Source organism: Anarrhichthys ocellatus, unplaced genomic scaffold (genome assembly GCF_004355925.1).
Source record: "Anarrhichthys ocellatus isolate YVR2014 unplaced genomic scaffold, GSC_Weel_1.0 scaffold7, whole genome shotgun sequence".
In the NCBI taxonomy this organism is placed as follows: Eukaryota; Metazoa; Chordata; class Actinopteri; order Perciformes; family Anarhichadidae; genus Anarrhichthys; species Anarrhichthys ocellatus.
Genome location: NW_022280037.1, coordinates 8,916,749 through 8,932,126, shown reverse-complemented (window position 1 = coordinate 8,932,126; position 15,378 = coordinate 8,916,749). Strand labels below are relative to the sequence as shown.

Below are 15,378 nucleotides of genomic sequence, written 5' to 3'. Positions count from 1 at the left end.
CCCCCCCCCCCCCAAAGGGACACTGTGGCGAAGCCCTCTGCTGTGTCCTAATGAGACGATGCTCGTGTCCACAAACACACGCAGAGACATGCACACGTGTGCTTCTAGTCATTTGGGAAAGTCTGTGTATGACAGCTCAGAGCAGGCCGGGACAAACAAAAGAAGGTGTGGGTGGGTGTCACCACTGTCAGCCTGAGAGCATCTTTCAGTCGTGACTCATGGGCTTCCACCGCTCATTTCTTAGAAGATGAAGAGCCCTGCTGTAATCCACTGTAACCACACTGCCTCCTCAACAAGAGGGGGGTTGCAGAGGGAATACAGAGAGTGGAATCAGAGAAGAAAGTGAGACAAATAAACGGGGGAGATGGTGAAAGATATGGCTAAAAGGTGAGGAAATGAGAGAGAAATGTATATGCATCAGCATAATTTCACACATCAATGGAAACGAGGCCAATGCGGTATTCTGTGTGAGTTATAAATAGCTCTCTTGTGGTTATAATAAGTACTTCAGGTTTCCATACAGCCACGAGGAAGACATGGCTGTAGACGTGTGTGTGCATCAAAGCAGCTCTATCGAATGCACATCTCCGTCAATGTCAACATCATTGTCTACATGGACCCAACAAATAAAGATTTAGGGTAAAATAAATAATCTCCTACTCATCAGACCTGTTGTCACCTCTTCACCACAGTGCGAATCGTCCACATTCAGCCAATGATCATGCAGCAGATGCAGCACTTTTAAGCTCCGTGTGGAGGAGTGGACTATCAGCTCCGATGCGTGTTTACGCGGGCCTGCCAGGAATAGCAGGAGCGGCCCACACCTCCCCGGAGTGGACGGAACTATACAGTTGGGTGAAGGGCGCCACCGTGTGGCAGCACAGCGCAGTGCCGTCATGTGGAGCGGAGGCATAGCGACTGTGAGGTACACAACTCGACACGTACGTGCAGGTTGCATTTGAATCATGGTACAGTTGCGAAATATGGCTTATTTTATGCACATCTTACAGCAGAAAAACAAATTACAAGCCAGTGTACTTTATTGAGCACTAACAAGTCCAAAAGTACCATGGATAGAAATCATTTCATTTAATGCATGCACCGATGAGGGAAATCAAAGTCAAATCAATTAATTCACTTAAATCTAGTTTTCATGCATTCGTTAATCGTACAAAAACAAGTTTACAAAGAAAAACATATTATCAAGCTTTAACATATTAGACACATCTTTCTAGTGCATTTAGGGTGTGCTACTTATCACATATTATAATCAGAAGAATATTTAAAGCAATATGTTGGAGACGTTCGAAATAAACGAGAAAAAATATCTGAAATGTATACAAAATATTTGGGCCACTCAAAATACAGCATTTGTGATAAGGCTATATAAGTAAAGGGTATTTTTTATTTATTTTCATATAGAATGAAAATATTCAGGCAAATTCAGTAATCTAATAGAATATTTCCATGCAATCTGAGCTATCATTATCAATAGATACAAATGATCAGAATTGTGCTGTTATATAGGCTATAAGTTGTTACGACACATCAAGGTTCCAAAATAAGAGGTTTCGAGGGGATCAAGCAAGAAACTTTTTTTTTTACTTAATTGTTAAATAAAGATATGGTCTACAAACTGAGAGCAGGCAGAGACATACAAATCAATGTTGAATGGGGCTTTTTATTTATGCAAGTGTTACCCCATCTACTTCATTCTGCTTAATGTACAGTGCTGTAAAAGCCTTGGGTCCTGATGGGGCACCAGGGGTCCTCCAACAAAAAAGATGAGATATTGAAAATATCCAAACTCTTCTCGTTTGGTGGATGCATTCGGGCGATATATGTGAATGTTTGTTTTTGGGAGCCCCTGGGTTAAAGGTGCTGTCACCGGATCGGATGGAGTGAGGAAGAAGGAGAGAGGGAGGAGGAGGAGGAGGAGGAGGAAGGGGGTAGAGGAGTGGACAGACAGTGGTAGCGGAGGGGGAGGCGTTTGGCTCGGCGAAGACGGGGAGTGAACGAGCAGAGAGGGTGAGAAACCAGCGGATCTGGCCCTTTAAATCAGCAATACAGCGCATTCGGAGGTGAGTTTGGAGATATTCGGTTATATTTCTCCCTGTGTATAATAATTGTAACGCGTCCGTGCGCCTCTGTAACCCCGGCTTCTCGTCACCGAGGGCGGCTGCAGCGGAGAGGGGCTTCATCGGTGTCACGAATCCGGTTTTCCCCAGCCCTTTGCCGGCATAGAGGGTGGGGAGGACCGGGGAAAGGGTCAGTGGAAGATTTCCTACAGCTCGTCTGGACTCTGAGGACGCACAAGCCACTGTATCCAAAAAAAACCTCTAGATTTGATGTGCTGAAGTAGGCCGTGTGCCGATCAATTTGCATAATAGCGGAACATAAAGGCATGCGCTCCAGTCTTGTGCCCATTGTCGCTGGATGGGTTTATATTGGCTGCTGGAGCTTGCCTCCCTCAAAACATGTCACCACCCTGCTCCCACGGCTAACAACCAGGGCCTATTTGCAAACCCGAAGCGGTCTAGTCTGGTCTTCACTCTGGTTTTGATATGTACACAAAAGGTCTGCCTGTGCTTGCGCGCACTGTGCGTATGCGTGTGTGTGCGTGTGTGTGTGTGTGTGTATGCGTGTGTGGAGTGTGGATAGCCATGGGAGAGAGAGGACATGCTATTCTATCCATCAAAATGCCCGCATTGTGTTTTCACACGGTAGAGCAGCAAGCAGGGCCTATAGCGGAGGACATGGCTCCGTACTGCAGGCCCGATCAGCGCTCAGGAGTTGCTAGGATCAATAAGGGTTGATACATGTTTGCGCGTCTTGAGAGCGGCTGTGTGCTCGCAGGCTGGCTGGCTGACCACGGCCTGTCCAGCACAGGTGGTGTTTTTGGTCCAGGCCGAGACAAATGACCTGCTTACTGTATATGTTAGCCCTCATGTGCACCGTCTTTGCAAGAAAGTGTTGTCAATTTGCGTGCGGGGGAGAAGAGAGATTTGACCGTGGAGGTGGCAGAAACTGACATTTGCGCTGGTTTTGAAGTGTTCATCTTCCTTCTCATAGCACGGAATGCGCCGTAGCAGAAAGTTTGAAAAATCAACAGATGCAGGCACTGGGTTTATTATGTCACTGATGGGTGAAAAACGTCATTTAGGCTATAAGTCTGAAATTGTACTGTCCCTGCGAGGTGCCACGTTTGTTGCTAATGCATTAGGGGAAATATGAAAACATACATTTCTGAGCAAACCCATCATTTGCATCTGAATGTTCACTCTCAAAAACAGAAGCGATGTAGTTTGTGAAAGGTACAACAGCTTGTAAACAAAAAGTAGAAAAGTGCTGTCACCTCGTTTCAATATTTGCTCACATGCTGTAAGAAAAGGTGTTTTAGAAGAACCATAGGGGGTTGACAACTAATACTCCTTTAATGAGCTTGTAGTTGGCTGTTAAACCCTGACAGCTAATGAGAACTTATGTTGTGATGGAAAGGTGGTCTGTTCACACACACTCACCTCCTACTTAGAGACAAAGATCAGGAGGTAAACCATTACATAGGGTTGAAAATAGTTTTTTTCATTAATGTTAGGGTTACATTCAGGTCAGGGTTGGGTTCAGGCATGAAGTGGACTATAAGCGAATCGTAGGGTAAATTCCCAGGGTGGGTGATATCCCCATAAAAATCCAACACAATAATAAGAGAGCCAATACCTTTTACTATTCAAAGCATTTTATGGGGTGTGCCATAATTTCTGAGGGAAGTTCATCATTAATAGGTTACCTCTGAATACATTTTGCTATGTTATTATGCTTAAATTAAATGGCTGTGTGTTAATTATCTGATCTAACGAGGAACTAACAAGTGTTTGTATTTTCTAGAACACAATCTAACGTCACACTACAGTTATATTGCTGCTAGTGTTTCTAAAAACAAGACGTCAACAGTATCTATACGCCCACTATAATCTCCAGGGAATTAAGGGAGTCAATTCAATACCGTCAAAAACAAGTTTGCATGTGTGAGAGAGAACAAATACACAGAACAAATGGCTGAAAGAAAAAAGAAACCCTCTAAAATCGCGGCATTTTGCCTCTTTGCCTCTAAGGGTCTAGTTGGGATTAGGATTTGGGCTCAGCGTTAAAATCAGGATTAGGATTTAGAATTAGGGTTAGGTTGGGAGACAATTAATAAATGTCAGAAGTATGATACTAATGTGTGTGCAGATACAGAGAGATAGAATTGTATCATGTGTTATAATAAAACAAATCCATTCACACCCTCCTCTCTCTCTCTCTCTCTCTCTCTCTCTGTCTCTCTCTCTCTCTCTCCCCCTCTCTCTGTCTCTCTCACACACACACACACACACACACACACACACACACACAAAAGCCTTAATTACAGACATGAATCTCTGAGCTACTCCGCAGTAGGAGTAATTAAAGCAGGACTCTCCTCCCGGGAGAGAGGGCGACAGACAGAGAGACACAAAGTCGTAACACTCTCACAGTGATGAACGTGAGGAGCAAGGTGCGGTTTTGATCACTGTTTGGGAAACTTCTACACCGTGCTAAAAGACTTGTAAACGAAAATAAACGGAGGTTTAAGGAGGTTTTTAAATTAATGTTTGATAGCACAGGTATGACAGGACTTTTTTTTGGAATGAGCAATTCAGCAGTGTCCTACCACCTGGTCATTCAAGCGGTGCTTTGTGACAAAACATGAAATTGTGATGACAGATGTTGTAGTATAAATCCTAAGGCTGATGATGGGATAGTTTGAGATGTTTCTAACTGAAGTCAGCTGTTATTCAGACTCAAAATTGTGCAAGAATGACTATTCTAATGCAGATTTCTCTCTCACAGTTGTTGTATCACCATGCACACTACACTACACTACAGCTGGAACAACATCTTAAATCCAGTTTGGGATTCGTGACATGACAACGTAAATGGAGAAAACTAACATTCTTAAAAGTATTACATGTTTGCCTGTCTGTAACCTGGAACTGTTTAAGAAGCCATCTCACCTGCTCTGCTTTTTTTTCTTCTTCTTTTTTTTTTTTTTTTTACAGAGACAAGCCAATGTGAGCTCAGCTGCAGTCCAGCTCTGTCGTTTTGACTTGGCAACCGTTTTCTGGTCGTGCCTGCACCGCTCAGATCTCCATCCAGTCACGTTCGTGATCAGAGAGTCCTGTCGGCCTACCATCACTCAGGTAACAATCTATAATCTCATGTGCTAAAAGCTTGAAGAATATTTAGTATGAATGACTAACATAGATAGATAGACTATTTATTCAACAAATATTTCTCAGGTTGTTAAGTCAAGCTCCAGCCTTAGTTATACTATGCATATCATCTCCATGAACTGTGTTTTGATCAGGAAACTGCCATATTTCACTCATTAATAGTGTCGCACTACCATGTAGTCACCACACAGTGGTGCTATAACTCTACAGCTGAGGCCATTCAGTCCTCAAAATAAAGCTATTGATGACTTTAAAAAAACTACAGAAGTGTCATCAACTAAATGTATAGTAGCAAAGATAAAATTGCTCATTGTGCAGAAAATTGCCCTTGTTATGCTATATTATTATATAATATATTATTGGATGATTAACATGGATGCATTAATGTCCAAGCAGCCTTTTAATGCGGGTCAGTAGTTGGACTAAGTCTACGGTGGCTAATTTAAAATACTTTATGAATAGTATAATCTGTAAAGCAACTAGTAACTGTCAGAAGAATGACGTTGAGTAAAAAGTACAATATTTGCATCTGAAATGTAGTGAAATAGAAGTACAAAGGGGCATAAAATGAAAACACTCAAGTTAAAACAGCAAAGGTGTTTGGATAATGTATGTAGCTACACCATCAACAATCAACAACTTGACTGCAACAAATGTACCTTTTATGTGTTATAGAATACAATATATATACGTACTCACAATATATTTGCTTTCCTTTTAAATGTAAATTTCCAAGCCAGAAATGTCAACCCTCAATCTTGTCCTGGTTACACACCAGACACATATCAGAACACATCGGAAGCATGTCGGTCTGTAAATGCAAAACTATGTTCCAGTGTTTTTAGTCGCAAACATTTTCTCACTCTCTCTCTCTCGTACAGTTTTCTCCTGTGTTGGTGTATTCTGATGGATCAGTATGTCTACCACTAATAATATCGCCCAGGCCAGGAAACTGGTGGAACAGCTGAGGATTGAGGCGGGGATTGAACGCATTAAGGTAGGACGATAGTTTACTGCCATGTTTGTTGTGAGCGTGATTATTCATCCACATCTGCCCTTTCCTTCCTTATACTTTTCACTTTCTTCTCCTTCCCCCCCTTTCCTCTTTTCCCCTACTTGTCTAATTTCTCTCCACATATCCTCCCCTATTTAAATCCCTCACCTCTCTCTCTCTCCCAACAGGTTTCTAAAGCAGCAGCAGAACTGATGAGTTACTGTGAGCAGCACGCTCGTGGCGACCCTCTGCTGGTCGGGGTTCCCACCTCTGAAAACCCTTTCAAGGACAAGAAGCCCTGCATCATCCTATAGCCGCGTTACGCTCCTCCTGCCACACAAACACACATTCACATACAGACACACATTACATGCACACATTCAAAACTTAAATTGATCCCTCGACACACACATGCAAACACACACTTCAAGTTTAGCATATGCACACACTCATGGAAACACACACACAAACACACACACACACACTCCCAAAATAGCCTCTCTGGAAAAGCGCCATACCCCGTAGCCACAGCTAGGGTGCAGGTATCTCGTTCTCTCGGTGGCTGAGATCAGTATATCACTGAGTATGATCCAAGGTGCTTTTGGTAATATTCACATGTGCTGGTAAATTAACTACAAGTGTCAGCTTAACTTTAAAAGGGAATTGGACATTAATAATCAGTAGGAAACCAGGATCTTTTTTTCCTTCTCTTGTCATGAAATGAGGGGTTGGGTAAAGGGCGGACAGCAGTGCCATAGGCAAGGAGTGGGAGGATGCATGTGGGCAACAGAAATGGACGGTAGCCGCTTATGCCGACCGTGCCAAACATGACCTGGTGTCCCATTAAAAGCTTTTTTTTGTGGGAGTTAAAAAAAAGGTCTGAGAGCTTTGCCCACGAACCTGCCTGTGCAGGGTAATTTTGGAGCGAGTGGCTAAAGCCTTTGCCTTTATCGGGCTAGCATGTTCCCACCCAAACCTGTTTCAACAGACCTTCTCTGCCTGTGGCCTCTGGCCAAACCTCCAGCTGTGCCAACCTGTGCAGAAAGTCATCTCTAGATGCTGATCTGCTGTCATCGATTCCACTTCAGTTCATTATGGCTGCTGTTGGTCGAAATCGATGTCTAAGCTGACCTCAGATCTGCACCTATGAGGGGAACAACTGCTCTACACAGAACTCAAGCTATTAACCCTGGACGTTTACTGCATTTTTATTAACAAATACCTGTTTGTGAACTCAACGTACGTTTTGATATTTTGTTGAAGCATTACTTAATAGATAAGATAATACTGTATTGTTTTGTTTTGCTTTGACATAGGTGTTGCCCCTGGCTGATCAGGTTTCTCTTCCTGTCTGACGTTAAATGCCAGCATTAATGAAACAACAGGAGATCTGGTTGTAAGCCAGGGGTATTACCTGCTCGAATCTTAAACTGAAGTTCCTATCAAGCCTCCCTGTGCTTTACCCTGAAAGAGGGAGAGGTCGCAGACTGACCACACATGAGAATCGGTCTGCAAGGACTGCAAGGCTGGAGGAGAAAAACCCAAACTTAAAAAGTAAAAGTGAAGCTGTCCTGAAGATTAGAAATTAATTATTTCTTACTTTCTCTGCTTATGTTTGATTCATTTGATTGGCATTTTTTACAAGGTTATGGGAAGAGATATATTGCATTGGATTGTGTAAATGTGGAAGTGTTTTAGTTTGCCTCTGTAGTATAGAGGAAGGGGATATGTCTTGTTTTAATGCATAAGAATAAGTATTGCTTTAAATCAGAATAGAATAACAATTACCTGGCTTTACCCGTCTTTCAAATTTCCAGTCTCCCGAGTAGATGAGCTCAAACTGGTCAGGGACTGGATCGGTAGGAGCCAGCTGTCCCCTCCTGGTTTTGAGCTGTCCTCTCCTCCACAATGCTCCTCCTCTCTGACAAACCAAACTTGATTGTAAAAGCTGAAGTGAAAAAAAAATGAAGTCAAGAGAAACAAACTAAATGTATAAACTTTCTTTCAGACATGTGCAGAAGTGATAAGTTGAAGAGTAGCTGTTTTGGGTTTATTTTTTGAGTTTCTTCTTTCTATGGAGTCCATGGAACCTGGTCAGTTGAGTATTACCCTGTACAGTGTTTGTAAGAGACAAAATCTAAACACAGAATCCCTTACTGTGGATGTTGGATTTTTTTAGGTACTACTTATTCTGTTCTGTCAGTCAAAGATCATGTCTGTCTTCATTTTTGTTTTTGTCATTCAGGTTTATAGAGGCTCGCGATAGCGGAGGATGGTTTTAACCACCAATACAATACAAACACTTGATGGAAACAAAAGCCCTGTAAGGTTTAGGGTCGTTTCCTGTTAGAGGATTCATCAACACCGGACCTCATTCCAGTGGCAAAAACCAGCCTCCTGATCTATCCTTTAACACCAGAGCGGTCAAGTTTTTATCAAGTGTTGGCTTTGGTGGGCGACAGGCAACTAGGACAACACACACATGCACATAACACACTCTCTCTTGCTGTTGTTTTTTTAGGTTTGATTGTCAGGGGTCAAAGGCGTGGCAAGGCTGTGCATTGAGAGCTGCTTTTAACGGTTAATTGCTGAAAGCAGGGAGCTTTTTGCCATCATATTTACATCTGAGCATTTATCCAAGGCTTTTGTGAGGCATAACGTACAGTGGCAAGCAGGGTGGAGTGATTTAGACAGGACTTACGGCTGCCGAGTGACTGTAAGGGGAGTTGAACCCATCGCTTTTCTGTTCTCTAATCACTACGTCAATATGAGACACCTGCTGCACTGACTTTTGGGAGTTGGGATTTAGTAAAGATTGATACCAATGTCATGTTTGTATGGTAAATATGAAGCTACAGTCAACAGCCGGTTAGGTTACCTAAGCTTAGCATAATAAATGGAAATAGGGGGAAACAGCTAGCCTGGCCTTGTCCACAGGTATCAAAACCCAAGTACATACACCTTTAAAGCACACTAGTTAACCTTTTTTTAGTTTAATCTGTATGAAAATCAAAGTGTAAAAAAGACAAGTTGTGGTTTTTTTGCGCAGGGTGAACTTCAGAGGTGCTGGTGTTACCTTTGGACAATGCCAGGCTTTATATTTACCCACTTCTAGTCTTTATGCTAAGCTAAGCTAACAGAGTGCTTGAAGTCAAGGCTAAATTGCTAATTAGCATCAATATGTTCACTGTAGGCAATGATTCTTGGGCCAGCTTCATTCCTCATTTGTCTTTGTTACAAACACAGAGCTGGCGGTGCCCAAAGTAAGAAGAGAGCAGAAGCTGGAGAAAGGCCATAGAGGGAGCTAAGGGTGTGTGTGTGTGTGTGTGTGTGTGTGTGTGTGCGTGTGGGTGTGTGTGTGTGTGCACGTGCGGGTGGGTGCTGGGTGCAAAGTGTTTGGCGGATGAGAGGGATGATTTGGCAGAGCAATAGGCAGAGAAGAGAAAATAGAGATGTAGCAATTGTTAGTGCGAGAGTCACAGTGTGTAAGAACACACAGTGCCTCTGGCGCTCTGCAGAGTGCCACATAGTAATGTTACAGTACTGCAGCCCTGCCATTCCAGGTCAGGGTAACTCTGACCGGAGGAGAGGTCATGTGACGCTGTCTGATTCAGAACATCGTGCACGGCCTCCACTCACTCTTTTTATTTGTAAGATGCTCATTCTGGAGAAGAGTAAAGAAGGATTCTGTCACAAGATAAAATCGTTCAGTTGAAGTGTGGGAAGCTATTTTTGAAGTGATGACCAATAATAACCCCAACCCACGAAGCAGACAAAGAATTTATTTTTCTGTTTAGCTTGTGCCTGATTCAGCTACATTATATGAGCTGCAATATGTTTTCACCACTCATGAAAGCCTTAGAGATCTAAAGCAATAGTTTGACATTTTGGGAAATATGCTAATTTGCTCAGCAGAGAGTTGGATGAGAGGATTGATACCACACTTATATTTGTCAGTTCAATATGTAGCTAAAAGTGGCAGCTAGTTAGCTTAGCTTAAAGACTGGAAGCAGGGGTAAACGGCTAGCTTGGCTCTCTCCAAAGGTATAACTTACCTGTCACCTCTAAAGCTCACCAAGGAACAGGTGATATCTTAGTCTTGCCGTCAGCATTAGCCAAGCAACATAGGCTCCATTTTTCTAGTCCTTATGCTAAGCTAACCAGCTACTGGCAGTGGCTCCATATTTATCAAACCGAGAAGAAAAGGGTTCAATCCTCTCAAGACTCTCAGCAATTTATCCATTATTTGTATTTCCCAAAATGTCAAACTATTCCTTTAAATTAAATAAATCCCTTTATCTTCAACCTGATTTAGGTTGACATGAATGGTGGTCTTTCAATAGAATAAAAAACAAGGATCCAGCTGAAGATACATAATGCACAAACAGAGATCTGAGTGCAAACTGCGGGGAAAGGTAGAAGGTAACCCAGAATTACTGATCTGGGGTTTGCTTTCTGCAGAATCCGAACATCTGAACTAAAAGTTTGCAAGGTGCAGCTAAAGTCAAAGAAGATAACAACTGCAGAGGAATCGCACAACATAGAACAAGCATGCACGCGTATCAGCGCACGCACATACACACACACACTGATGTTGTCCTGGAGATGTCTGACAGATGCTATTTTTTATCATTATTGTTATTTCAATCATTCCATATCTGGTTGGGCTTAAAATCAGAGACAGCCGGCCTAAAGTTCTGGTTTGGCTGACAGTTTGTGTGATTGGTTGGTTGTTAGTTTGCCTTATAGTGCCGTATATTGTGTTAATGCTGGTATTGGGGTTATCAGATCAGCAGAATGAACAGTGTTGAAGTAGAACACATGGCTCGAGATGGAAATCCACTGGTTTTGTGACACAAAGCGTGCAGTGAAAGTGAAATTAATTTGAGGTCAGGTTGGGGGAGAGCTGAGGCTCCTCATTGGTGGACTTTTAAATCAAACATCACTGAATCGGCTCTGAGCTCTTCCGGAGACTCATCTTTTGTGTTCTGCTCTCCTGTGTATGCATATAGTATATGTATCTTTTTGCCTTGATTGATTATGAAGAAAATATATCTATTTTTTGTAACTGTTCTCTGATGTGCCATAACTCATGTTTTCTTGCACACTGTTAATATTTTGTCGATATTGCTGTTAAAAAGATGATATTGAAAAGTAGATGACATTAATAAAAAGATGATATAATAACACACGCTCTTGTGTAATTGTTTTACCTCCGTGCCGGCGATAGCCGTGGACACGTTAGGTTTTCTGTTCATCCATCCATCCCATTCTCATGAACGCGATATCTCAGGAACGCCTGGATGGTTTTCTTTAAACACATTTTTGGCCATAACTCAATAATTCATATGCTAATTATGACAAACTCCAATATGACATAAACACAACATAAATATAGTCTCATATACCATCTGTGCATGGCTGTAGACACTTACTCTTGTTCATTTTTAGCTGCAATTTACAGAATATGTTTTCAGTCTTTTTGTCTTTCTGTGCTCTGAGTAGGAAGGCCTGGCTTTTTTTCCTCACTCACTTTACAGGTATTCTATGCACATAGACACACATGCTCCCTTGGTACATAGTGTACAATGCAAAGATGAATACTTGTTGCATCAAACAGACAAAACAAAGAACAGAGCAAACAAAGAGCACTGCTAAGTAGAGCCTTGGGGCATGAATGTAATTGTTACAAGTCCCCTGGCTGTCTCTGTGCCCTTTGAAGCATTGCTTCATCAATCAAGGGTCTCCTCCAAGTTTCAACCCATTGCCGTCCCTTCCCAGCTTCCAAACTCCTCAGCAAGTCAAAGCCAATCAGATTTAGGGTCGATGAACCAGAGCCAATCAGAGGTCAGTACCCATGCTAGCCACACCCCTGTACTATAGTGGATAGTAAACATATGGGAGGTGCATGTGCCTGAATGTTCCCCCTTATGTTTTGCAGTCAGAGAAAGTGAACAGACATGTGAGAGCAGAGGGTGAAGTTGGAAACAAAACAGAGTGGGAGGAGGGCAGAGGGCAGGATGAGCTACTTGTACTGTGTTGCAGGTACATCTTGCTATACTTGATTATGTTGAGATACCATGGCACGGGTAGGGTTAAGGTCCAAGCCCTCTACAACATGCATTCACAGGTTTTGCGTCATAATGTGATGTGAAACATGTACACAACTACAATGCAAAGGGCTTGGGATATTAAATTCTACATTTGAGCAGATAACTTGATTTCTTTCTGTCAGCTTCCCCCTCCCCCTGGATTCTTGACTAGGGACAGCGGGTCTGTGTCAGCTTGCTTTGCCTGTTTGTTCCAACACAAAGAGTTTCTGTCTCAACCCCAGTTTGTCTCTCTGACTAATGTTTACTACAACAAGGGAGCTAGCCAGACAATTTGTAAGGCCCCGTCACCAACAAAGAATGAGCTTAAAGTGTGCATCATTTTCCCATTACTTCAACCCAAATGTAAACTCAGCAATTTTTCCAGTTCGATGATGCAAAACTTTTGTCTTGAAATTTGAGCATGAAGTTCTTGATATAGAAGTAAATCAATTATGAATACAATAATTTATTGACTTAGATAACAGAGCACACAATTAGACCTTAAATAGCCAAACGCACAATGGATACAATCAATAAATTACTAGTGTAGCACCGTTCATATTATATTAACAGCGTCTAAACAAAGCAGCATCCTGAAAGCACAAAGATATCGACTACGGTTTCTTTTGCAGCAAAATGACAATTTACAGCAGATGTTTTTCATCAGTTCAGTATTCTCCGTCGACAATAAAAGAAATATGCATTGACATTTTGTAGTCCTGAATTGCCAATAAATCCTGTGTGACTTTAACATGAACATCATTTCTATTTCAGTTTCCATGGTGACGATTCCTACGCAGGTTCAGCTGCTCATTTGAAGAACGCACATGCTGCACGCCCAGTCATTTCTAAAGAAAGAGTCAAGTATTGTACAAGCATACCACACATTCACACACACCTTCTCTCCAAGGGCTCTCCCATGTCAGAATACACAGGAATGCTGGGCATAGTTTCATTACAGCATTCCTGTACTGTCCTGTCCTTACAAACAACACAGGTCTTCCAGGTATAAGTTGAGGTGCGGACACATTTATTTTGATGCTGCTACTCCTGTTATTGATTGTCACACCCCCATGAACATTGCAAGCAGCCAAACAGAAGAAGAAAATAGAAGCTTTGATTTAGTTTTACAGACAATGTAAAAAAACAATGTGTCCTGGATGTGAATCTGCTTTTCTGTTTGCATCTCCTGCACAATGCAGATTTTGTAAACCGGTCTCCACTCTGGTTGTTTCACTAGTTGCTGAAAGGAAGTACTTGGTTCCTGCTTATCAGTCAGGATAGCCCGTCCCAGTTCACTCCAGGCCATTCCTGCATGAGCAACAACGGATCCCTCAGTTCATTAGCACCTGAACCCAGAAAGCTCCAGTCTTCGCTGGTGTATGCGGGTGCCAGACCCTTCAGCGTTCTTGCAGAGCCAGTTCAGGTACCCACTGGTCAAGGCGTCGACTCTCCTGGCAGTAGGTCCCCACCTCCTGTAGCCTGCAGTGGTCGGCCTGGGGGTTCTAGACATGAAACAAAGACAACATCAAATTCATGTTCAGCCTCTAAGGTGAATTTGGTCTGCAGAATATAATGCAATAAATATTCACTCAAATAATGCCAATATCACAACATTTCACCTACAGCACTGCATGACAACACTCCGTAATGCATTCTTGGCCTTTCAGTTACATAACACAGGGCTATTGTGCTGAGTCAACATACCGTAACCAGCATGCAGTGGAGGTCTCCGTGCTCTTCCTCGTTTCTGGCATCCACAGCACCCAGCAGCTGCTGGAGCCGCTGAACTCCTAAGACTCGCAGGATGGTAATGCTGCTGTCACAGCAGAAGGACTGTAGCAGGGTAAAGTGGATCTGCAGCGCCACATCGTCTACATCGTCAGCTGCCAGAACACACAGGACCACACTGTCCGGGTCTCTGGGGAGGGAGGAGAAAATTAGAAAATTGTGAGTTTAAGGCAGACACTTGCACTCAAGTACACAAGTTATTTTCTGAAATACAAGAGAAGCATCTACTTGTGAGTCTTAAACATTACAGGCATTGGCTAAACTTAATAGTTTCAACTCACGCATTAAGAAGTTTAGCTGATTCATAAATGCCAACGGTCAGGCAGTCTTGTTTCTGAGCCGTCACCAGCAACTCCTCCAGAGCCAGACCTACAGACTGCATCCTGAGAGGGCAAAACATAACATTTAACGTTTTGCATGCTTGAAAAAAAAAAAAAAAGTCCTCACAATGGTCATGTCATACACATGCTGCAGTTCTTTAACAAATAGGTCTAATATTGTATTAACCCATTTCATTAAATGCTGTTAAAACACCTTTACCTAATAAAAGAAAGTCCTAGAGAAGACAGATAAAAAGCAATCAGAGGTTACTCCTCCAGTCCCATTAGTTTTATGATGCATGTGGATGATTGTGATAAAATAAAGAGGGACTTGCCTTAATGCAGGCTGTGCAACATGCATGCACAGTAAGTCTATTGTGCAAGTACGTTATAAAATATGAATAATTAGAGTACATGTTTTTAAAAACAAGATTATGCAACAACTTTTAAAAGTTGCATTATGCGGTCAAACTTTAATGAGGTAAATGTATATCAAAGTATTTGGTGCTGAAAATATCTGCACCCAAGAAAGATAAAGTCTTCAACCTAAACTCAAAGTGTGATTGTGCCTCAGCAGTTCAGGCAATGCAAGGCTCGAGGCAAGAGAAGCATTCCTGTCCAGCACATGATGTCCGTCCACATGGCTCAGACGGCCATAAAACTACAGCCACATCTGACAAAGTGCAGAAAAACCGAGCGCCATATCTCACCTGTTCTCGATGGACACAAAGCTTTCCTCTGGAATCATGATTGCAAGTCAAAAAAACGTAACCCCGTGAGAAAAGCGTGACAGCAGTCTGGTGGATTCACTAGTCCCTCTGTGCGTCAGTGCAGCAGCGTTGGCAGCGTTTGTTGTTGGCAACGTTACGTCACACTCTTTATACCGGGGCTGAGGAGAGGGCGGGACCGAAACCACACGAGTTTTGCAA

The 15,378-nt window shown here is 42.5% G+C and overlaps 2 protein-coding genes across 4 annotated transcripts; one reads left to right on the top strand and one right to left on the bottom strand.

Annotated features, from left to right (window-relative positions):
* The first annotated feature begins 1,960 nt into the window (after window positions 1-1,960).
* gng7 (guanine nucleotide binding protein (G protein), gamma 7) lies at window positions 1,961-11,433 on the top strand. 3 transcript variants are annotated; one of them, XM_031848079.1, is made up of 4 exons: window positions 1,961-2,081; window positions 5,079-5,219; window positions 6,134-6,249; window positions 6,435-11,433. In XM_031848079.1, exons 3-4 carry the CDS (start codon window positions 6,169-6,171, stop codon window positions 6,558-6,560), a joined length of 207 nt encoding a protein of 68 aa, XP_031703939.1. In that variant the 5' UTR covers window positions 1,961-2,081; window positions 5,079-5,219; window positions 6,134-6,168; the 3' UTR covers window positions 6,561-11,433. The 3 variants fall into 3 exon arrangements, with proteins under 3 accessions (XP_031703939.1, XP_031703940.1, XP_031703941.1); XM_031848080.1 differs by lacking the exon at window positions 1,961-2,081 and adding an exon at window positions 2,088-2,268; XM_031848081.1 differs by lacking the exon at window positions 1,961-2,081 and adding an exon at window positions 4,419-4,951.
* A 1,355-nt stretch (window positions 11,434-12,788) lies between these two features.
* Window positions 12,789-15,285, bottom strand: LOC116383896 (growth arrest and DNA damage-inducible protein GADD45 beta-like). Its single transcript, XM_031848076.1, has 4 exons — window positions 15,160-15,285; window positions 14,411-14,512; window positions 14,046-14,259; window positions 12,789-13,843 (listed from the first exon to the last, which is right to left on the bottom strand). Exons 1-4 carry the CDS (start codon window positions 15,195-15,197, stop codon window positions 13,739-13,741), a joined length of 459 nt encoding a protein of 152 aa, XP_031703936.1. The 5' UTR covers window positions 15,198-15,285; the 3' UTR covers window positions 12,789-13,738.
* Window positions 15,286-15,378: the final 93 nt, after the last annotated feature.